The sequence below is a fragment of the Ursus americanus genome, chromosome 20 (genome assembly GCF_024610735.1).
Source record: "Ursus americanus isolate L20-20 chromosome 20, mUrsAme1.1.p, whole genome shotgun sequence".
NCBI classification, from domain to species: Eukaryota; Metazoa; Chordata; class Mammalia; order Carnivora; family Ursidae; genus Ursus; species Ursus americanus.
In genome coordinates this window covers 13,503,647-13,528,714 of record NC_142146.1, presented here as the reverse complement: position 1 = coordinate 13,528,714, position 25,068 = coordinate 13,503,647, and the positions used below count along the sequence as shown (strand labels likewise).

Genomic DNA, 25,068 nt, shown 5'->3' with positions numbered 1-25,068 from the left:
TTCTGATTTAGTGATTTGACTTTCTTTTTTTTCTTAGTCCACCTAGCTAAAGATTTATCAATTTTGTTGATACTTTCAAAGAACTACTTTTTGGTTTCATTAATTTTATTTTTTTTAAATGTTTATTTATTTGTCAGAGAGAGAGAGAGAGCACACAAGGAGGGGGAGCAGTAAGTAGAGGGAGAGGTAGGCTCCCCACTGAGCAATGAGCCCAAAGTGGGACTCTATCCCAGGACCCTGGGATCATGATCTGACATGAAGGCAGAAGTTTAACTGAGCCACCCATGTGTCCTGATTTAATTATTTTTTTTATTCTCTAGTTTGCTTATTATATCATTTCCTCAAGTATTTTTGGTTTTGATTTTAGTTTGTTCTCTTCCTTAAATTTTACAGTTAGGTTGTTAATTTGAGATATGTTTTTTAATGTTTATGCTTATAGGTATAAATTTTTCCCTTAGCAGTGCTTTGTAGCATCCCGTAAGTTTTGGTGTCTTGTGTTTTTGTTTTCATTCCTCTTTAAGTATTTTTAAATTTCTCTATTATTCCTTCTTTCATCCATTGGTTAATTTCCAGAAATAGGTGTTTTCTAATTTCACTTATGTTACTGATTTCAAATTTCATCCCATTGTGGTCAGAGAATATACTTTCTATGATATCTGTCTCTTTACAATTAATTCGTAGCCTAACATATGTGCACTTGAGAAGAATGTGTATCCTGATATTATTGGGTCTAGTTGGTCTATTGTGTGAAGTCCTCTGTTTCTTTATTTATTATGTCTAGTTCTACCAATTATTGAGAGTAGGTATATTGAAGTCTCCAGCTATTATAGAACTGTTTCTCTCTTAATTTCTGTCAGTTTTTGCTTCATATATTTTGATGGTCTGTCATTAAGTGTCTAAATGTTGTAATTGTTATACTTGGAGTATTGAATGTTTTATTAATATTTTTGTCTTGCAACCTTTTTTGATTTAAAGTTGTTGTGTCTGGTCATTAGTATAGTTACCATGTTATCTTTTAGTTACTGTTTGTGTGGAATATCTTTTTCTATCCTTTAACTTTGAATATATTTATGTCTTTAGATCTAAAATGAGTGCCTGGTAGAGAGCATATAATTGGACCATGTGTTTTTATCCATTCTGCCAGTCTTTATCTTTTGATTGGAGAGTTTGACTTAAACCAGTTATATTTAAAGTGATTCCTGATAAGAAAGATCTTATTTCTGTCCTTTTGCTATTTATTTTCTATATGCCTAGTAGCTTTTTCAGTCCATTTCCTTTATTACTGTCTTTTGTGTTGAGTTGATTTGTGTGTGTGTGTGTGTGTGTGTGTGTGTGTGTGTGTGTGTTAAATTTGTTTAAATGCCTTTCTCATTTCCTTTTGGTATATATTGCTGCTTTCTTTGTGGTTACCATGGAGGTTACATTTAGCATTCTAATATTATAATACTCTTATTTCAGTTTATACTAGCTCATCTTCAGTAGTATATAAAAAAATCTTACAACTCTGTTCCTACCGCTTTTGGTTGTTGATGTCACAAACTGTGTGTGCAAAAACAAACTAATAATTCTTTTAATCGTATTAGTCTCTTAAAGTATGTAGAAAACTAAATTTGGAGTTACAAATCAAAGTTAAAATAATGCTAGCTTTTATACACCAATAATTTTTGTTTGGACATTTAGGGTTCTTTATATTTCCATATGAATTTTGCATCAAGTTCTCCATTACAGCATTCTTTTTTAAGTGACATAATTTTTTTTATTATTAATTCAGCAGATATTTTGTAGAACTGGTGCTATTTGATATGTTGATTATACAGAGTTAAATGAAGTTGAGCTAGTAGGGGAAATTTTGAGTATCCTATTGCTTTTAAGAATGATAGCGTGACAGAATGATAAAGCATACTCAGTAAGGACTAAAAGATTATTTTGTGAGTTTTTCCTTTGTTCTGTTTTTTAAAGCAAAATATTTAAAATAAATTAGGTTTAAAGTAGAAACAGCTCCAATATTTGAAATGAGTTGGTTTGGAGTTCTGGCATAAAAATTCATTTTCTGACTTGTGGCAAGGTGTTTGACACTTTAATCTCATTCAGGTTTCTTATAAATGAAATAGAAAAAATGTTTTAGCTACAGAGTTGCATTAGATAATTACATTTATTTCAAATTTGATCTTTACCAATTGAAAGTAAAAATAATAACAGCTCTGACTACTCTGAAAAGTTTTTTGTAGCCAAATGACATTATGAAGTTGAAAACATTTTATATGTAATCTCTAAAATGTAAATATAAGCTGTGTACTAATTCCTCATCTGGTGTGTTTATTTTTAAACTGTTTAACATCTTTTACAAGTTATGTTTTTAAAATTTTTTAAATAAAGTACTGTTTTCAAAGCACCATTTCCAGACATTTTTGAATATGCTTTTAGATTCACGTTCTATAGTTTCTAACTTTTTTTTTTGTCAGGATCAAGTGCTTAAGAGTAGAGTCTTTGGAGCCAAACTGCCATGGTCTGGTTTCCTCTTTCCTGAATTTCAGTTCTTATCACTAGGAGTTGTTAAAACTATCCCCATGTCTATTACACCAACTATAAAATAGAAGTAATAATAGTACCTACCTTATATGGTTTAAATTAGTTAGTGTGTAGAACATTATAGGAACACAGAAATTGATGAGTACATGTTTGTTTTTACCTTTGTGTTAACCACTCAGCAACAATAGCTGATGCACATAAAATAAAATAGTACTGGGAACAGTACATGTAGTTGCCTCCTATAGAACTTTTTTTTTTTTAAGGTTTTCTCCTCTGCCTTTGTAATCAATCCTCTCCTTAACCCATATTTCTTGGAACCGCAGATCTGATTTCTGTCTACATATTTTTGGGAGTTTGTTTTCCATAATGCCATGTTGTAGAAACATATAGTAAGGGGTGACCCTTTATGTATGGCTTACTTGACTTAGCATAAGACTTTTGAGAGTCATCCATGTCGTTGCATGTTTTCATAGTTTGTTGCTTTTTATTGCTGAGTAGTATGGGTATACTTTATGGATATACTATTGAGTATTTTGTTTCCCAATTTTTGACATTCATGAATAAAGTAATTATAAATATTTGCATACAGTTCTGCATATGGGCATATATTAATATTCCTTTTAGACAGATGCCTAGGTGTGTGGGGGTGCTGGTTTGTAATATAAAACAGCTGCCAAACAGTTTTCCAGAGTGGCTGTGTTATTTTTCATTCCCTCCACTGAAGTATGAGGTATTGCATTTACTCTGCTTTTACCAGCATGTTATATGTTCAGGTTTTTAAATTTCAGCCATTCTAGTAGATATGTAGTGGTATCTCATGGTTTTAATTTGTTTTTCTCCAGTGAGTGACAGTCGAGCATCTTTTCAGGTGCTTATTTCGCATTCTGATTCTTTGGTGAAATGTCTCTTCAGACCTTTTGCTTATATTTTGGTTGGGTTGTTTTCTTACTATTGAGTTGTAAAAGTTCTTTATATATTTTGGAAACAAGTTCTCTATCAGATGTATGTTTTGTAAACATTTGCTCCCAGTCTGTAGCTTGTCCTTTTATTTTTTTAACAATATCTTTCTAAGAGCAGAAATTAAAATTTTTTTTCTTGCCTCATTATACTTGTTGGAACATCTAACACAGTGTTCAGTAGAAGCATTGAGAATTTTTTTTATCCTTTCCTTCCTCATTTTAAAGGGAAAGCGTTCAAGCTTTCACCATTAAGTATGATGTTAGTTGTTTTTTATAGATGTCCTTTCATAGCTTAAGGCTGTTTTCTTATATTTTCAGTTTTAGAATTTTTATCATGAATGGGTGTTAGATTTTGTTAGTAGCTTTTTTGTGTCTATTGGGATGATCATATGGTTTTGTTCTTAATTACATTAATTTAAGGTTTCTCTCCTTCAGTACTATTGACATTTGGGGACAGGCAGTTATTTCTTTTGTTGTAGAGTGTTTAGCGCATCCTTTACCTCCACACACTAGACTCCAGGAGTACTTTCTCCCTGTTCCTCAGTTGGGAACCACTGAGTTAATTTTTTTTTTCCACATGTTAAAACAACCTTGAATTCATGGAATCAATTGCACTTGTTCATGACACATAATCCTTTTTTTTATATTTTTGGTTTTGTGTTGTTTATATTTTGTTAAGAATTTTTTCTTCTATCTCCATGAGGGATATTAGTATGTAGTTTTCTTGTAATGTCTTTATCTGGCTTTGGTTTTTGGGGGTTTTTTTTTTTTGGTGAAGATTTTATTTACTTAGCGCGCATGCATGCACACACAAGAGTATAAGCAGGGGGTGGGGCAGAAGAGACTCCCTGCTGAGCAGGGAGCCTGATGTGGGGGTTCAATCCCAGGGGCTTGATCCCATGACTCCGGGATCATGACCTGAGCCAAAGCAGATGCTTAACTGACTGAGCTACTCAGGCACCCCTGTCTGGTTTTGATATCAGAGTTATACTGGGCTCTTAAAATAAGTTAGGGAAGTGTTTCCTTCTCTGTTTTCTGAAAGAATCTTTATAGGATTGGTATTGTGTCTTCCTTAACTGTTGATACTTTTCACCAGTGAAGCCATCTGAACCTGGGAAGATTTTTAATTACTAATTCAATTTTTATTGACATAGTTCTGTTCTGATTTTGTTTCTTTATGAGTAATTTGTTAAAGTATTTGTTTTTTGAAATTTTTCATTTCATGTATACGATCTGATTTGTTGGCACAAATTATTCATCATACTCCTTTATAATTCTTTGAATTTCTATACAGTCTATAATGATGTTACCTCTCTTATTCCTAGTATTGGTCATTTGTATCTTTTTTATTGATTAGTCTAGTTAAAGTTTATTCAACTACTGGTTTCATTTATTTCTCTCTGTATTTGCTTTCTATTTCATTGAATTCTTGACTTTTATTATTCTACTTTGTATTTAGTTTGCTCCTTTATAGCTTCTTGAGGTTGAAGCCTAAGTTATTTTAGCTATTTCTGTTTTTCTAATATGAAATTTAAATTATACTTTCATTGTTGCCTTAGCTATACTCTGTATATTTCAGTATGTTGTGTTCTCGTCATGTAGTTAAAATATTTTTCTAATTCTTAATTTCTTCTTTGACCCATGGGTTCTTTAGAAGTGTATTGTTTAGTGTCCTAATATTTGGGAATTTCCCAGGCTTTTTTTTCTCTTGATTTCTAGTTCCATTGTTGAAGAATTCTAATTCAGGAGTTTTAATATTAACATGTCAAAGACTGAGTTTAAAAAACCTCTATCCAAACCTACCATCTGTTGGCCTTCCTCCTCCCCACTGATGGGTAGTACTTCAAGGTAGGAAGCTAGGCGTTCTCAACTTCTTTTTCTCCACTACTCTCTCTAATTCTAGTAGTTAACCAAAAAATGTTGATTTGGCCCCTGAACATAGCCTCTCCTTTGTGTCTGCATTCCTACCACTGTAAATTTGGACTTAAATACTCATTTAGTTATATACCATCCTCCTGACTTATATTTCTGTTATCAACAGGATCTATGAGGATCTTGTGCCACTCAGTGTCTATACTCATCATGTGGTCTCTGTCATATTGTGCTTTGACTGTAGTTCTTGCTTTCGTGTCTTATCTTTCCAGTTGGGGCATGACTGAGTTATAATTTGTTTGTCCAACATAGCCTTGCAGAATTTTGCGTGTATTAGTAAATATGTTTGATTCCCTTTCTCATTCTGTCTCAGCCTATTCAGTTGGTTTTAGGGTTTGAGGAAATTTCAGGGTATGGAGTGTATTTAGTGGTTATAAGTATATTCTGGTTTTTTGATAATAGATTGTAGCAGAACTGAGCCCAATCAGTCTCAGTAGATTACATAAGGGGAGTTTTAGAAAAAGAAGTATTAACTATGATAGAAGAGTAATACAGAAGGAAACCCTGTATGATATATGCTAGGGCTGAGGGAATGTACCCAAGGAAGGACAAACTTAGGATTCAGATTTCATTAGAGAAGGTGTGGTTCAGCCCACCAACCTCAGAGAAGTTTGATGGTTAGGCCAGCATAGAGCTGCTCTGGAGCCATCTGACAGGAAATTGACCACCCTCTGGAGTATAGGCATTCAGGAGTGGGGAGTTGGTAACCTGTAGCATTGTGTGCAGTGGGAGTCTGGGTACTAGCAGGGGACAGGAAGTATTTAGACTGTGTATGGGGCTTTCAGTTACCATGTCAAGAGGATTGCAGAAAAGTTATTACTAGATCAAGGCTGCAAAGTCACAGAAGGACCATGTTCGGCCCCATGGCTGGGGTCAGCACCACCAGATGTTTTCATACCACCAGCACCAGCCTACACCTGAAATGACTGGAGAGCCTTTACTTTAGTATTCCTTCAGCACCCTCTACCGAGAAAACTTAACATCATACTCACTTCAAAGGAGAAATACTTAGAAAGTATTCTGTTATCATAGAACGTATATTGAAGGGTGCATTTGGAGCTAAGAGGTAATAAAATGGTAACTGACACACAAATATAAAGCAGTGAAGGGTCATTTGCAAGCTTTCCCTGCCAACATTTGTCTTCTCTACCTCCAGTTCACTGGATAGCCTTTTTTCCCTCAATCACTAGGTAGAATCATTTTTTTTCTTCCTTATTCTATTGATCTACCTGCCATAGCTTTCTGCGCCCCGGTTCTTGGGATTCTGTTTTGTTTCTGGAACATCTTGTCTTCTGAGAACACTATTTCTTCTAGTCTCCCCAGTTAGAATTAGGCCTTTCTGGGGCACCTGGGTGGCTCAGGTCATGATCCCAGGATCCTGGGGTCAAGCCCTGCATCCTTACGCTCCTTGCTCAGCAGAGAGCCTGCTTCTCTCTCTCCTTCTGCCCCCCTCCACTCATGTTCTCTCTTTCTCTCTCAAATAAATAAAATCTTAAAAAAAAAAAAAAAAGAATTAGACCTTTCTGAACATTCTTTTCTTTCCCATTTCCCTGGTAGCTGCTTTTCTTTCTAAAAATCATCTTTGGTCTCTCTAATTTGTCTTTTGGTCTCTGTGTGATTTTGACATTAACACTTGGTTCCAACTCACTTCTCCACTCTCTAGAGATTGGATATTATAGGAATAATTTCTAATCAGCCCTGGAAATTTTTTTCACTTTTAAAATGTCAGTATTTTAATATACTGCCTTCCCTGTTCACATTTTAGCATAGATCAAGCTGGTTTCAATGGGGGAAGGGTGGTGTGTTTTGCCACACACATATATTATGATGTTGAATTCAAAGCAGTCTTTCATTAGTCTTAAAGAAGTCAGCCTGATAATATCTTTAAGTGCTATAAACTGGAAATGTTTTCTCTTTCCTTCCTCTCCCCCTCTTTTTATTGCTTTGGGGTGTGTGTGTTTGTTTTACAGTTCCCCCAAAGATTACATGTCACCTGTAGTTTGTTTTAATGCACTAATAGAGACTTATTTTAAAAGTAAATTCCTTGAATCAGGTATTTATATATATTTTTAAATAAAAATGACATTTTTCTCTTAGCATAAATAAGTATTTAGAACTTGTGTTTTTGAAATTTAAAATCATTTTTCTGAACCAAACCATTATTTTCAGAGGAATGTATAAACTTATCTGGGAATTATTTCTTTGGTTAGTTTTTTTAAGGCAGTAGAGATTTGTCATTTTTTTGAAACTTTCATTGATTGCAGGTTCTCTTTCTGGTTCAGAGTAATTGAGAATTTTACTGACATATCCTAGAAATTATTGTAGGACTATCAATTTCTTGAGGATATAGATTATTATTTATTGATTGGTTATGATATATGAAAATTCCTAAGTGATAGGTTTTCAAAAATGGATGCTCATAATTAGAATTATATGTGAGATGTATATATTCAAATGAAGAAAAATTATAGAGTAAGGTGTTATGCCTAAGAAAACCAGCCATATGTAAAAATGTAGATTGAACAAATTTATTTAGTTAAAAGCTCAATTTGTTATTAATCATTTTAAAATAGAAAATAAAGCAAATAGAAAAATACTTTTAAGATGATTCTTTTTACTGAAAACTGCATATCAACAGAAAAATCAGAGCTATTTATAAGATGTCTGACTGTTGCCCAGTGTTCTAAATGCATATATTAAGTGGATCTGAATATCTGAATAACCACTGTACTTTTTTAAAATATATAACTTTGACTTTTTGTAGTACAAGAGTACTAAATATTTAACTTTTTTTATTCAGCAGGAACATTTATAAACATTTGCTTGTTTGTGTTTTAGGTAAAATCTGTAAAAACTGGGTCAGTTTTTTGGACAATGTGCTGCTGCTTATCGTATTTCTATATGGTAAGAATTCATATTTGAAACTATATGAAGTCTAGCAAGTATTTGGCAATTAGATCAGTTTCTCTTCTTCATCATTTTCTTCTTATCTGGACTAGTTCTCCACTTCCTTTCTCTTGAAACCTTAGGATCCTAATTTTGTTCAGTGCATTCCCATTCATTACTGCCATCCTCTTTCCTACCCCATCCTTGGGGTGGGTATGGACTTTGTTTTAGTGGGAGGGCTAATACTCAGCCCCTCAAATATAATATTTGCAGCAAGTGAAACAAAAATTTTCCTTTTCAAATGTATAACTTTATCTAAATAATAGTCCTATCCTCTAGGAAAACAACCTACATACTTTTTTCAATAGAGTACTTAAGATTGGGGTTCAGAATTACCTCTTCATTCTCTTGCCTTTTTTCCCCATAGCACAGCCTATAAAGTAGTCTTGTGCTGAAAATTTGTGGTAATTTTAGGTAAGCTTTTTTTCTGTTTTTAGACAGATATCATGGAATTTATGCATCCAGATTATCCATTCCCCTTTTAAAATGGTTAAAGCCTGAGACACATTCTGTGCAGTTGTACCCAAGTACTAGCAAACTCATTCTCTTTGAAACTTACATTTAAATTTTGAAGATAATTTGAAGTTCTTCAATTAGGACTTGTGCTCAGAGTAACATTGTTTTTGGTGCAAAATAGCATGTGACTGAAACACTAAACTGATATTTTTATATTCATTGTACACTGAAAGTAGATAGTTCAAGTGGTCCTGAAATATTTTAGACAAGAGTAGCATTGTTAACAATATATATGTTAACATCTAGTCTCCTGATATGACTGTTAGTAAAATGGTTCTTCTAAGCTTTTAATTTTATTAGAGCACACCTAAAACTTTGATCTTGACAAGAGCTTACTACCTATTGAATGTACTCAAAAAAGTAATACTGTTGGTTGAGAATAAACCTTATCTTTAGAATCTTTATTAATTTACGCCAGAACAGGGATGGCTGGCTGACTTAGTTGGTAGAGCATGTGACTCTTGATCTCAGGGCTGTGAGTTCAAGCCCTACTTTGGGCATACTTTAAAAAAAAAAAAAAAATCACATAAAAAAATTAGACCAGAACATACTTAGTAATTCTGATTAAATAGAATAGTCTAATTTTATGATACATGCTAAACATTAAAATGGAATCTTGATTTGTAATCCATTAGTAGGAAATACTTTATACTCAGGGGTAGCACTTACATTTTGAGTATCTGAAAGCATATCCAGATTATCTGAGTGTTCCTTATAGTTCAGTTGTTGGCTGGTGCTAACACTGATTGTTCTTATTCTCAGTCAGGCTTCTTGCAATGTACTTATCAAAAATGGGGAAGTAAAAGCCTGTTTTTTCTTTTAAAAATTTATGATCTATAGCCCAAGAATCCATACCTTCACGAAAGACTTTTTACTGCCGATTCACAAATTATAATGTTCTTAGTGTTCTTATTTAATTTGACCATTTCTCCATTGAACATAGAAAAACATGTTGGGTTTATGGGATTGAGTTATTTTAATAATCAATAAAAATAAGTAAAAACAGGTTTTTTGTTGATTATATAAATCAATTTTAAGCATATCTCACAACTGCTAAGAATCCTAGTGTTTATGTCTGTTCATTATATGTTTAGATTGTCATGACAAATAAAACTTACCTATTTTTTAAAGCAAACATCTTAAATTATTTAACTTGGCATTTCTTAACTTCTAGGTCTCTGCTTGGGGTGGCTATGTGTTTATTATCAACCTTATTCCACTGCATGTATTTGTGTTGTTACTGATGCAGCGATACAGCAAGAGAGTCTACATAGGTAAGTGATTTGACTTGTGAAATTTCAGCTTCTAAGAGATGTTTCATATACATTCTTTTCATTGAACAGCCATTTCTGTTTGGCCATATTACCCGTAAGGAGGTAAAAATAATTTCGCATATTTTTTTGCTTTTTTTGTATTAAATAAGGTAGGTCAGGCATTTTTACCCAAGTGTATTGTTACCAACTTTTCCTTGATGAGTTTTTCTTTTGTTTTTGTAGAAATTAGTCTATACATACTAGATTTAATATTTTTCAGCCCAGCCTTTTTTTGGGAGGGGGGTGGGCATTCTATCCTGAAAATCATTCACATATACGTGTTATTCAAATTCAGCTTAGTCACTATGAGATTGAACATCCTCAAGGTAAACAGTTTTATAAACTTTTGAAAGCCCTCTCTGTATAATAAATGGCAATCTTAGTCCATTTGGCTGCTAAAACAAAATACTACAGGCTAGGTAGCATATAAACAATAGAAATTTCTCACAGTCCTTCCTGGAGGCTGGAAAGTCCCAAGATTAAGGTACCAGAATGATCACATTCTAGTGAGGGCTCCTTTCTTGGTTCGTAGCTGGTACCTTTTTGCTTTGTCCTTAACATGGTGGAAAGGATAAGCTAGTTCTCTGGATGTCTTTTAAAAGGGTACTATTCCCTGGAGCCTGCAGTACCTTACCACCTCCCAAAGACTACCTCCTAATACCGTCACTTTGGCATTAGGTTTTAAACTTAAGAATTTGTGTAGGGAGGACATACTCATTCAACCTTTTTTCTATGAAATCTTTATTTTCTCTCTAGGATTTAAAACATGTCTTCTGAATAAGATGCTTAATGATAGATGTTATCTCAAATCTTATTTTCTATGTCTCAAATCTGATTTTCTATGACAGAACTTTTATGTATTGAATTAATCAGAGAGAAGTTGTGGTCTGAACCCAATGTCTTCGTAAAATAATACAGTTCCATTATGGTAATGTTGTTGGTAAGCAGTAACACAAAGATATAAAGCTTATTTACTTAATTAAAGAAAAAAAAAACCATAGTAGCTTGGCAGTTCCTCAAAAACTTAATCATAGAGTTATCATATGACCCAGCAGTTCTCTTCCTAGGTATATACCCTAGAGAATTGAAAGTAATTATTCACACAAAAACTTGTACACTAATGTTCATAGCAGTATTCATTATTCCTAATAGCCAAAAAGTGATGACAACCCAATGTCCATCAGCTGATGAATGGATAAATGAAGTATGGTATATTCATACAGTGGAATATTTAGCCACAAAAAGGAATGAAGTACTGATATATCATGAGCCTTGAAAACATGCCAAGTAAAATAAGCCATACACATAAGGCCATGTATTGTAGGATTCTTTCAGTATGAAATGTTCAGAATAGACTAACTTACAGACAGAAAGTAGGGGATGCCTGGGTGGCTCAGTCGGTTAAGCATCTGTCTTTGGCTCAGGTCATGATCCCATGGTCCTGGGATCGCGTCCCACATCGGGCTTTCTCAGTGGGGAGCCTGCTTCTCCCTCTGCATGATGCTCCTACCTGCTTGTGCGTGCACACGTGCTCGCTCTCTCTCTCTCTCTCTCTGACAAATAAATAAATAAAAATATTTTTAAAAAGAGAGATAGAAAATGGGGTTAGTGGTTACCAGGAGCTTGGGGAGCAGAAGAGGGACTGCTATTGGGTATGGGGTTTCTTTTGGATTGAGGAAGTGTTCTGGAATTAAATAGTGGTGATAGATATACAACTGTGACTATAATTTAAAAAAAAAGAATACTCAATGGTACATTTAAAAGGGAGAATTTTATAGTATAGAAATCATATCAATTAAAAAATTCATATATAGTCATTTTTATCATACTTTATTATAATCACTACTGAAGTAATTAATATATGTTGAATGCTTACTTTACAACACAAACCGTCCTGAGTTTTTCCCACGTATTTAACTCTAATTTCCATAACCGCACTGTGAATGTGTAGTGGGAACTGTTACTATCCTCGGAAACAAGAAAGGACATAATTTGCTCAAGATCATGTGGGTGAAGCCTTAACTTATGCCTATACGACCCATGATGCTAAAAATTACTATAACTGTGTGCCTACCATATAAATACATGCCTTACTGTTGAAATACATCAACCCGTGATATATTTCTGCTCTGAACACACTGTAAATAGTCTTTGGGGTCCAGAAAGGAGAATAATAGATTCAGCTTTAAGTTTCAACTATGTGTTTGAAATATATAAGGAAAGGATTTTTTTCAAGTTAAATGGTAATAGGGGAGGAACTATGAGTTGTTTAAAAACTTTTGGGTCTTGAAAAAAATTTTTTTCCAAAGATTTATGTATTTATTTTAGGGGGTGGCAGAGGGAGAGAGAGAATCTCAGGCAGACTCCTGGTCGAGTATAGAGCCCATCTTGGGGCTCCATCCAGTGACCCCATGATCACAACCTGAGCCAGAATCAAGAGTAATGTGCCCAACCAACTGAGTCACCCAGGTGCCCCAGGTCTTGAAAATTTAGTGGTCAGGGGAATAGAGTGGGGAGCAGATTAAGGGATAGACTTGTTAAATGTCCTTGAATCAGGGAGAGGAAGAAGAGCCAAAGTAGTCAGAAGTAGCCAGATAAATACATTGTTAAAGAGGTCAAATGAAAGGATTTTCTACATTAAAGTATATGAGCAGTGTCCAACTTCCCTTGAGTGTTAGCATTAAGATCTAGTAGGGTGAGAATTAAGAAAAGACCTTGTATTTGATGAATAGGATTTCTCTGGTAACTTTACAAAAGTACGCATTTAGTACTGCTTTAGCTGGCTCTTGAAAATATTTCTTCTTTTCAGGGGGAGGAAAAATAAAATAGTTTGGGGATATTATATATGTGTCTGTGAAGTTATATTAGTGAACACCTCAGATAATATCATAGTATTCAAACTCTCTATGCCACCTTGTTCCTTAATCGCTTATTCCATTCATCTAACTAAAAGTATTTTAAGTGATTTTTATGTTCTTTCATAGTTTACCTCTAAATGGATGGAAAGTGATGATATAGAACAATCAGTTCTCTTTCTTTATCCTAAATATATCAAGATTTAAGTTCAATTTAATCTTAATGGTCCTGAAAAATATGAAAGCATTATAAAGTATTCATACAGGTTGTCCTCTGATTTCACCACATAAGATCCTTTGTTTGTAGTACATTCTCCTCGTGATCAGAAACATTTAGATAAAGAAATAATGATTGATAAATGGCAAACTCATAACCATACATTTGATTGGGTTCTCAGTATCAAATTAAATGAAGTAAAAATGAATCATTTGAAATAATTATGAAAAATGGTTTTCCTTTTCAGTAAATTTTTTGCATGTGTCTTTAGAATCCGTTGGTAAGCCAGGGGAAACTCAGTTTGTTCGCATGTGGAAAGGGGGGTACATGGAAGGTATTGTGGCTGTATAGGGTAGGTGTGGCACAGGAGGGGGAGGAATTGAGGGGTTAAGGGATAAGAAAAACCCCTACTACTTGAAATTTGGGTGCAGAGGAATTGTTGTATAAAGTTAAATTATTTTGTGAAGATATATTTTGGACTTGGTATATGTCACTATATTGGAATGTGAATTATAAAAAATTATGTTACAAATAGGATTCCGATGTTTTAACAAGAAAAAACACCCACATCTTATTTTGCATTTATAGAAAGACTGGTTTGCAGATATCACATAACACTAATGGGATGTAAAATTATTTAACCTTTGTAAAAGTTTATCATACTTTTTATCATAAAGAAACTGTTAAACATATGAAGACATATTTAGGGGTGTTCACTGTGATGTAAGTTATAATTGTGAAAATAGTTTAAATGCCCAATAGAGAAATGCTAATTTCTCTATTGGACATTTAAGTTACACTTAAATTGTAGTGTTGCCATATTGTATGAATTATTATGGCATCATTAAAGTTGGTATTTGATGATATAGGAAAATGTTAATAAAAAGGAGGCATACAACAAGGATTATTACTGATATTTTTTCTTCATACTTTGCTTTCCAGATTTTCTACAATGAGCATGTACTAAATTCATAATAAATGAGACTTGCTTTTTCATTTACAGAAATGTGAATTTTATCTCTGATGGTTTATAAGCGTCTCATTAAATTGGAATAATAATTTAAGGAGAAGGAAGAAATTAGTTTCTAGTATTGATAAATGAGTTTTAAATGTCACTGAGGAATTTGTTTATTGTCTGTTTTAGTGAGGTCATTTGAGTAAGGAGAGTAACAGAATCACCTTTTTTTTTTTTTAGCAGAATCTCTTTTTATATCTAAAATGTATTTTGATGGTAATATTTACTGGTGGAACCATCATATAAAGAGTTAAGTATTATAGACATACGACATACTTTAGTTCTGTATAAATTATTCTAGAATTGTAGAGTTTGTGAGTGAAGAAACGTAATCCTGCTATTGAGTGAATTAAAACTAAAACCAGAAGGGCGCCTGGCTGGCTCATTCCATGGAGCATGTAGCTCTTGATCTCAGAGTCGTGAGTTCAAGCCCCACATTAGGCGTAGAGCTTACTTAAAAAAATTTTTTTTAATTAAAAAGTAAAACCAAAAAATTAAAAGCATAAATTTTAGGCATCATATTTATATTTGGCGTATATAAACAAAACATATCTAATGCTAAACAGAAAAACTTAAAAGAAAAATTGCATGTAAAGATTCTAGGATACAAAAGCTGGAAGCACTAGAATTTAGTTTGTCTAATTTTACCTTCTTTTGGAGGAAATTTAAGCAAATCGGTTCACTAGAGAATTAAATGTTTAATAGATACTACGTTTTGTGCTAGCCATTAAGATGCACAGATGATCAAAAGATAGTCTTTTTCTAGGGAGCTTGTATTATACAACATAATTTCATTATTACAATGTAGATTATAGCATATGAACAAAATGGAAAGGGGAAGGAGCTTGTGAAAATCAGTTTTGACTTTTAAGTTTCAGGAAAGTCTTGTTAGGCTTTCCAGCTGACTATGTCCTTCTGAAAGTTTGAGAGATGAATCTTCATCTTGAGAAGAGAAAATAGTATGGAAACAGACTTACAGAGGGTTTGTGATGATGTAACCATAAATGAGAGGTGCCATAACGGGGTAAGAGTATGAACTGCAGAGCCAAATTAACAGGATTCAGTTCCTGGTCTAGTCACTTACTAGTGGTGCAACTTCGGGCAGATTACTTAATTTCTTTATGCCTTAATGTTCTCATGAGTCAAATGGAGATAATAATTCCTACCTTGCAGAATTTTAAGTTAAATGAAAAGTGCTATTTCAGTGTTTGCCTCTGCTGTTGTTTATTAAAATTATGAAGGAATAACTAGACAAAAAGAAAGAGTTCCAGAGGCTGAGAGGTGATTATAAAGACTGAGGATATCTAAAGATTGTTCCTTTTTTTTTTTTTAATGAAAATAAACTTTCACTACAACTATTTTTGATTATGAGACAAATAGCGGAGAAATAGCACTGGTGTATTACATAAAGTGTCAAATAGCATCTAAAACACAACTAATAATAGAGTGGTGTGCTTGTTTTTATTTATAATTTTAAAATTTAAGATAATGTATATAATTGAGAAAGTCAAGAATTACTACAAAGCTTATAAGCAAAAGCAGCAGGTCTTTTTTCCACCTTTTCCTTAATTGGCTCACTCCCTAAATTCTTATGTCAAGACAACCACTTTCAGTTCTTTCAGTTGTTTCTTTTGGTTTTTACCACTAATAAACTTCTAAAGGGTTCTGGTCATCAATTCCAGTATGTGGGGATGGTTTTCCCACACCATCAAACAGTTCTCTGACACCAGCTGAGTGTCCAACCATTCAACTCAATTTTTTTTTTAAGATTATTTATTTATTTATTTGAGAGAGACAGAGAAAGAGGGAGAACAAGTAGGGGGAGGAGCTGAGGAAGAAGGAGAAGCAGACTTCCCGCTGAGCCGGGAGTCTGATGCGGGGCTCGATCCCAGGACCCCGAGATCATGACCTGAGCTGAATACAGATGTTTAACCGACTGAGCCACCCAGGCGCCCCGCACTCAATTCTGATACCATCAATCCTTAGGTAGCATCAGATGCCACAGGTTAAGGGTTCAGTCCCATAAGACTGGCCTCTGCTTTATATGCCAGTCACAAGTCTGGGCTGTTACCTGTGCTTCTGACCACATGGCTGTAAATCAGAGGTTCCCATGATCCCCCTCCTTGGTTTGATTAATTTGCTAGAGTAATTGTAAGATTACAGGTTTATTACAAAAGGATGTAATTCAGGAACACCCAGATGGAAAAGATGCATTGGGCTAGGTATGGGGAAAGAGCATGGAGTGTCCATGCTCTTGATTCCATGCTTTGGTCAGGCACTCACTTTCCCCAAATCTCCACTTATTTAACCTGAAGCTTTTGGAACCCTGTCCTTGTGAGGTTTTGTGGAGGCTTCACTGCATAGTCATGATTGATTAAACCATTGGCCATTGATGATTGAATTCAGTCTTGAGCTTCTCACCCATCCCTGGAGGTCAGGGGGGTTGGATTGAAATTCCAGCCCACTAATCATGTGGTTGGTTCCTTGTGGCAACCAGCCTTTATCCTTAGGTGAGACGCAGAAGTCACCTCAGTAACAATAAAAGATACCTTAGTTATTCTCATCACTTAGGAAATTCCAAGGGTTTTAGGAGCTCTGTACCAGGAACAGTGGATGAAGACCAAATATATATTTCTTCTTCTTATAAAATATAGTAGCACAACTTGAAACTCATATTTCTTGATTTTTGTTTTCCAGTTTTAGATGCTATCTGTTGATCATCTATTATTTCTACCCTTTTAAGATTTAGCTGCCATCCATTAATTTCTACTTAGACACAAGTATACTTTCCTATCTCTGCTCCTAAATGCATTCTTGTTAAAAATAAAATCTGATATCTGCTTAAATAGAGAAGACTACCAATTTCATTTTTTGACATATATAGAATTCTTTGTTTTGGTAATGTCCCTTGAAAAACATTATAATGGGCTTTAATTTTGTTGGCTTAAGATCAGAAACGGCTCTCATTTGTTCACATGAAGTTTAACAGGTAAAGTATGACATTGACTATTATCTGTACTAATACTTTATTAACACATCCCATTCTCAGGCCTTGGGTTGTCAGCTGGAAAGAGGAATTAGGAGTACTGTGAATTAACAGACTATAGGGCAATGGCATACTGAGGTAGATGCATGGGGTAATTGATGAAATAGAAGAGAAGTGACATTCCTGGTCTTGCACATAACTTCTATTGTCTTACACAGTAATTTTCCCAAGAAATTAGAGTTTCCTGCATTTTACAGTTAAATAAATGAAAACTCAGAAAAGAAAAATATTACACCTAAACATAGAATTGTTTTTTCTAAAATGACATCTCTAAATCAACTGAGAATTCAAAAAACAAAAGAATTCGTTTCTTATACAGTATAGAAATTTATTTTTTTTTTAATTACCAGTAACATTTAATGGGCTTGAAATGCTAAATATCAAAGTGGTGCCTTTGCCTTTTTTGCTGATACACAGTTATAGGTAATAGAACATCTTTAAACCCTACTCTAAATAGTAACTTTTATTATAAAATAACACCTAAAAGGGATTCAGTATGTAAATAAACTAAAATCATTTTGATAGTTTAGATCTGAGATATTGAAAGTAATAAAGGGTTATACAGTTTTATATTTGTGGCAGATAAATTTTTACCACAATGAAAGATTACTTTATAGCCTATAAGTAGATTTTTATAAGGATTGAATATGTCCATATAACACTGAAGCATGATTTTCCCATGCTACCTAGAATGTTTATCAGTGATGTTTGTTTTTTGTTTTTTGTTTTTTTAAAGATTTTTATTTATTTATTCGACAGAGGTAGAGACAGCCAGCGAGAGAGGGAACACAAGCAGGGGGAGTGGGAGAGGAAGAAGCAGGCTCATAGTGGAGGAGCCTGATGTGGGGCTCGATCCCGTAACGCCGGGATCACGCCCTGAGCCGAAGGCAGACGCTTAACCGCTGTGCCACCCAGGCGCCCCTATCAGTGATGTTTTATCTTGAGTTAATTGGTTTGCCTTTCTTCTTTATTATACCTTCAAGGGACATGAGCCAAGAGCAGACAAACAGGGACTACCATAATTGCCCCCTCCCCCTAAATTTTTGTACGAAGTTTTCATTTTGAAGTTAAAAATTGCATGGGGCGCCTGGGTAGCTCAGTCGTTGAGCATCTGCCTTCGGCTCAGGGTGTGATATTGGTGTTCTGGGATCGAGCCCCACATCGGGCTCCCAGCTCTGCTAGGAGCCTGCTTCTTCCTCTCCTACTCCCCCTGCTTGTGTTCCCTCTCTGCTGGCTGTCTCTCTCTCTGTCAAATAAATGAATAAAATCTTAAAAAAAAAAAAAGTTAGAAATTGCAATATTCCATAAAGTGAGTTTTTCAGATGACTGTCCTGTAGTAGGCATTGAAATTAATTGTTGGAGGAAAGGCATGGGGAAATTTTCCTTAGATTAGTTTATAATACTTAAGGATTCCTTTTACAGCTTTCTCAGTGGGTACTTTAAAGGTTATCTTGGGGGAAAATTTGATAGCTAGGTGTGCACTTGAAGATGCTGTTGCTTCTGCCATCTGTATTGTTAATATGACTCATTATTTAGTTTGCAAAGGATTAGTCTTCTGTCTTATTTTAAGACCCAGGGTATATAGAACAGAGTCTTACCTATGATTTAGCAGTAATCATTAGCTTAATCAAAAAGGTTTCTTCAGTGAACAGAAACAACGAATATTCATTTCTACAAACAATGCAGAAGCAGTAAATCATTGATACTCTTACCTAGAAGAATAGATCTGAGATTTCCTTTAAGGATCTGAGTCATCCTTCCCTAAGATCACTGCACAGTACAATATAATGGAATGATCCATCATAGCAGTCACTCAAAGGGCAGAAATAAATTATCTTTGAGGAGGCCACAAAGTGAAAGTGTTTTAGTTCTTATTGCTGAGTGACAATCCCAGAATATAGCAGCTTAAAATAGCAATAGTTATTTATCTTGCCCATATGTCTACAATTTGTAGAGGACTCAGTGAGGAAGGCTCAACTCTCTTTCATGTGGCTTCAGTCTGAGCAGTTAGACTGTGGCCTGAAGGAATCCTCTCAAGATAGCCCACTTCTGTGATTGGCAAGTTGGAGCGGGGATGGAGCTCTCCCGGGGATGTGGGCCCAGGGCCTCAGCCTCTCTCCACGTGAGCTTCTCCGTGGGATGTTGGGCTTCCTCACAGCATGGTGGCTGGGTTCCAACTGTGTCCCAAACGACCCAAGAAAATGTATAGTCTTATGTAATCTAACCTCGAAATTCACACACAATCACTTTTGCTACCTTCTATTGATGTAAGCAACTACCGGCCTACCCAGATTCAAAGGGAAGTGAATTAGATTTCATTTTCAATGGGGGAATGGCAAGATTCTTGAAGAGCATAAAGAATGGGTGAGATTGGGGCTCCTGGGTGGCTCAGTCAGTTAAGCGTCTGCCTTCTGCCCAGGTCATGATCCCAGGGTTCTGGGATCGAGCCCCGTATCAGGCTCCCTGCTCCATGGGGAGCCTGCTTCTCCCTTTCCCTCTGTCTCCTAGCTTGTGCTCTCTCTCGCTCTCACTCTCCATCTCAAATAAATAAATAAAATCTTTAAAAAACACACATACACACAAAGGTTCATTCTCTAACAGTTAATGATGAGCAGCATTTTTGGAAAAGAAAAACTATTTTCCTTATTATATATGTCTGTTAATTGTTAAGAAGAATTCATATTTTTAATGTTCTTTTTTTCAGTTTAAGCTTTAATTCATACCATATAAGTTTCTTACCATTCTTCATCCTACTTATGTACCCAGGATTCACAGTAATCAAGTAGTAAAGTATCTTTATTAAAAAGCTTCAACAGTCTTACAGTCCTTTAATCATATTTGTTAATAATAAAGCAAAATCGGTTGGATTTTCAAATATTTCCCCATGGTGTTTCTTTTGGTTAATACTGTTTTGTTTGAGCGAGAAGAATGGCAAAGGAATATTTTGTTAGCCCTTTCCATTAAATATCAACCAGGAGATGAAGGAACTCAGAAATGCTAAGGTGATTTAATGGTTAATCATAGTTAATGGAAATGTAATATTCACAAAACCTTTCCCAACTTTAAGTAAAAGGAAGTACAACAGTATTTTATAAGTATGAAGAGTACCATCAACATAAGTCTTTGCTTTTGTCAGGGAGAAGGTACTTAAAGGTTAGTTTGGGGAACAACAGGAGCTTCTTGAAAACTTAAAATTTTAATGGAGCTTGAATCAGAAGTTTCAGAACCTTTTATTTTATAGAACAACTCATTTGGTGTGTCTTAAGTCAAGGACGGTAGTTTTCTGTATCATTTTGGCCCTACCCCGTACATATCCTTGGATTAAAAAATAAAGTATTTTAGCAGTGAAAGATGCTTAGGCTCTCTTTAGAAGATTAGTATTTGACCTAAGTCAAAGAGATTTTCTTTGGCTGGAAATAATCAAACAGAATAGTAGACCTTGTAAACATCTAATGGCAATTTTTTCTGGAATTATTTTTTGGAATCATATGCAGTAGTGAATGCCAGTAACTGTGCTTCCACAGGATGGCAGTGTGGTAACATTTTGATGATGTAATAAATGATTTACAGCATTGGCATTGTGCATTTTCTTAGAGTTCACTGCTTGGATGGAAAGCTTTGTTCTTCTGGTTTAAAGGGTAAGAGAAGTAGGTTAACATGGATGGATAGAAAGTTGTGATAGAAATGGATAGTAAGTAATTTGGTCAAGTTTCCTTAGAGAGTTCATAGGAAGAATTAGTGGGGAATGATTGCTGTCTCTGGGTTTGTGTCGTTGAGGTCTTCCGAGAACATTAGAGCATGGTGGAGATGGTGTCCACTGCATCTTCAGTGCTGATGTCAAGAAGAGATCTCTCCCTCCTTGAAGTTTTTGTAGAGCCAGGGTGTTTTCACTGATGTGGCATGTATTTGCTTCATTGTATTGTAGTTATGTACATCTCTAATTTTCCCAATTAGATATCTAACCCTTAGAGGATAGAATTGGTCTTAATAGCTTTTTTATATTCTTAGAATGCCTTGACCATAATGACATAAAGTTTATATTTGAGTGAATTAATTAGGTAATTTTTAAACACACTATTAGATGCTATTGTACAAAGCCTGGAAGAAAATATGTTTTCACTTTGTAGTGAAGATTTTGTTTATTTTTAAGAATTGAGAATCACTTCACTATTTCTTTCTACCCAGGTATATCTAATTCTTATTTTCTGTGTTTTAAAACATGGCTTTGTAAATGGAATTTAAATTGAGGTACAGAAATGTGTGTTTAATTTTATAGAGTCAAGGAGAAGGACAATATTAAGCATGATGAGTTTGTGATATTTTATATTAACCTGGCAAGCAATCCTGACTTTTACTTAATGGAAATAGTTGTCTGTGTAGTACAAAGTGCTGTGAGGAGGAACATATATCCCCCTATGTAAACATCATGGGATCAGTGATCCAAAAAATATAAAAATAGGGAAAACATGAATGCAGTTCTCTTAGAAGAAAATGGTGATCTTTGGATTGTTACATATATCATTTACCAGCTTTGTATCATTGGTACATATCTAATATGAATAAGGGCATTCAAAGATAAAATATTGTTGAACTTACCTCTTTCTATTAATTCAGTTTTATTTGACATTAATCTATGTTTACAAAGTAATACAAATTAAAGTCCCACCTGGTCTTTTATGTTTTCTGAGATTGAGGTTCTTTTTCTTGAACGACTCTGCATCACTCTTATTAAATAACTTGAATTCTGGTGCATCTGTTTCTGTATGAAGAGTTTTTTCTTTACCAATGACAGTGTCTGTGAAGTTGCATAAAACCACTGAATTGAGAATATTAGGAGGCTTGTTCTTCTTCTTGAATAAGTCTGGAAATGAACTCGAGCAAATCCCTGAGAGGAAACTTTGATAGTTCCCAAGCAAGTGGTTACTTAAGTTTTTGTTTTGTTTGTTTGTTTGTTTGTTTGTTTATTTATTTTAAGATTTTATTTATTTATTTGACAGAGAGAGAGAGAGAGAGACAGCCATCGAGAGAGGGAACACAAGCAGAGGGAGTGGGAGAGGAAGAAGCAGGCTCCCAGCAGGTCAGGGAGCCCGATGCGGGCTCAATCCCAGGACTCTGGGATCACGCCCTGAGCTGAAGGCAGACGCTTAATGACTGAGCCACCCAGGCATCCCTGCTTAAGTTTTTAAATTGCCAAACATAGTAATAGTCCAATTTGAATAGAGAGAATATGAATATGTTCATGTGTGCTCACCATACCTTGTTAGTGATTATTTCTGGAAAATGACTTAGAGAAGTAAATGGGCTAGAGACTTTCTGCTTCTTATTTTTTTCTAAAACAAAAAATATACTCCCTTTGCAATTAGAACAAACTAGTAACCCATAGAGACAAATGAAGATTTGTGTTTACCTTGCACTGGGATGGAGGGAATGGGGAGCAGCTGCTTAATGCGTGTGGGGTTTTCTTTTGGATTGATGAAAACATTTTGGTGCTAGAGAGTGGTGGTAGTTGCATAACATTGTGAATATACTAAATACCTCTAAAATGTTCACTTTTAAATGATTATACATAAATATCACCTCAAGTTTTTTTTAAAAGGCTTTATTTTTTTATTCATCATGTGCCATCTATCATTTGATCCAAATTTTGTGACAATATTATAACATTCAGTGTTCATTAGTGTTTCTAAGAAAGAGAAATCGAGTCTAAGAGGTGATGATGCTGTTTCGACATAAGTAGACTTAACTATAATTAAAATACATAAATGACATAAGGTTTTCCCAGGCCTGGCCTTTCTAGTTGTGCCTTTGTGTGTTCAGTATTTGTCTAGGGTTTAATTTCTCAGCAGTAGGTGTCTAATAAAAGGCCTGTTGGTCATAGAATCTTAGGTTATTATTGTTAGGGTGGGGGGCGATATATAAATCTTTTTGTCCAAACCCCTCATTCTGTAGTGACGAAACTGAAATTTTTTAAGTAGTTTTTCAAGATCGAGATCACTTGTTCCTATTTTTTTCTGATTCTGCCTCAGTGACTTTGCCAGGGCATCTACAACAACACTGATAGAAACATGCTGATACTAGAAATCTCATTAACCAAATTGACAGTTTAAGTCACATAATACAGAAATTCTGATTTATTTAACTTTAATGCATTTGTGTTCAAGTACCTCACTGAGGGTAATTCCATTCCATTCCATTAATATCCCTGGAATGTACATTATTAGGTGGACTACTTTGGTAGTCTCCTCTAGACAACCAGTTCTCCATTATCTTGAGCATATTGGAAACTTGATTCACATATACTGGTCATTCCTATTAAATTTACTTGAGCTTCTTATCCTTTTCCTAACACTGCAGTCATCTCTTAACATACAGCTTAACATTTGAACCATTAGCCCCTGGTTTGCCTTCCACAGATGGGTTTCTTTTGAAAGCAAATAAACATTCTTTCTCAGCTGAGTTGGGGGAAAGAGCAGTAAGTGTATGCTGAATGCTGTGCTGCATACAGTGTAGAATATGGATAGATATACTATAACCGTCCTCTTCCTAAATTCACCCGCAGTCTTTTTTCCTAATAGGATAGTTTATTTGCAAACAACTATGGACTGTGTTTCATAAAATGGTGTGAATAAGCTCCCCTTATAAATGGAATAATTTTTATATTAACTTATTTCAGATGGGTTTTATCTTCATTTCTAAGTAACTTTGAATTGTCGTGATTCCCAATTCTAACTTTCTCTGTAATGAACTTAACCAAAATAGTGATCTGTGAATACCTAAATGTAAAACAAGTTATTACACAAATTCTAATCCCTCTTGCATTTCCCTACATTTATGTTGATAGAAGCCAAGAATATTATAGTATACTCAATGCCAAGAGCCAATAGTTTTCCTTTATTAGACCCTAGTAAATTCAGAAACTGGTCTGTTTTATGGCTTGACTTTTATATACTTAGTCCTTTTCTTCTTTTATGACAGTAAACTTAGTGGACAAACATGGGTTTTTTTGTTTCTTACTGGGAGGTTCTGTACAAAGTGTTAGACTATAAAAAGGATGTGGAGTACTTGAGAGCTTTTGAGACAATAGCAGCTATTTGTATATGATGAGGATCAGTATTCTGTAGGTCATGCTTCAGAGTAATGCCAGTAGGAATAGTTTTTAATTATTTATATATTACATAGTAGTTTCTGGGGCATGTCAGGTATTATTGATAGATTGAAAATTTGATTCCATTTTAGGAAAGGAAAGCAGCACCAGTCTCCTAAACTGTTCTAAATGATACTTTGCAAAAGAAAGTACTTTAAAGATTGGTAGAAAGAATTTTCATGATTTATAATATGCAGTTAACCAGCAAATATATATCAAATAGAGCAGTCATTTCAAGATTCTGTTCTTAAAATACGGTTAGTTAAAACCTTGCTAAAAATGTGTATACATTTATGTTTGAAGTACTTAATGGTAGTACTAAATTGGTAGTAGTAAATTATCCTTGTTTCCTATTTTGTCTTTATAGCATATAGCACTTTCTACATTGTGGGTTTAATATTATCCATGCAGATACCCTTTGTGGGATTCCAGCCAATCAGGACAAGTGAACACATGGCAGCTGCTGGTATGAAAAAATATGTATTTTCCTTTTTCTAAAGAATATATGAATGCATAACTAGCCAGTCTTCAAGGGAATTAAGTTTTTTCCGTTTTCTTTTCGTTTTTGATTTTCATCATACTGGTTCTAAAATATT

The 25,068-nt window shown here is 34.5% G+C and overlaps 1 protein-coding gene across 1 annotated transcript in view; it reads left to right on the top strand.

The window, feature by feature from the left end:
• Positions 1–25,068, top strand: part of STT3B (STT3 oligosaccharyltransferase complex catalytic subunit B) — a 103,367-nt gene that overhangs the window by 58,323 nt on the left and 19,976 nt on the right. The window contains exons 4-6 of the mRNA XM_045776385.2: positions 8,259–8,324; positions 10,057–10,156; positions 24,840–24,938. Coding sequence (XP_045632341.1) covers positions 8,259–8,324; positions 10,057–10,156; positions 24,840–24,938 — 265 coding nt within the window. The remainder of the gene's footprint in view (positions 1–8,258; positions 8,325–10,056; positions 10,157–24,839; positions 24,939–25,068) is intronic.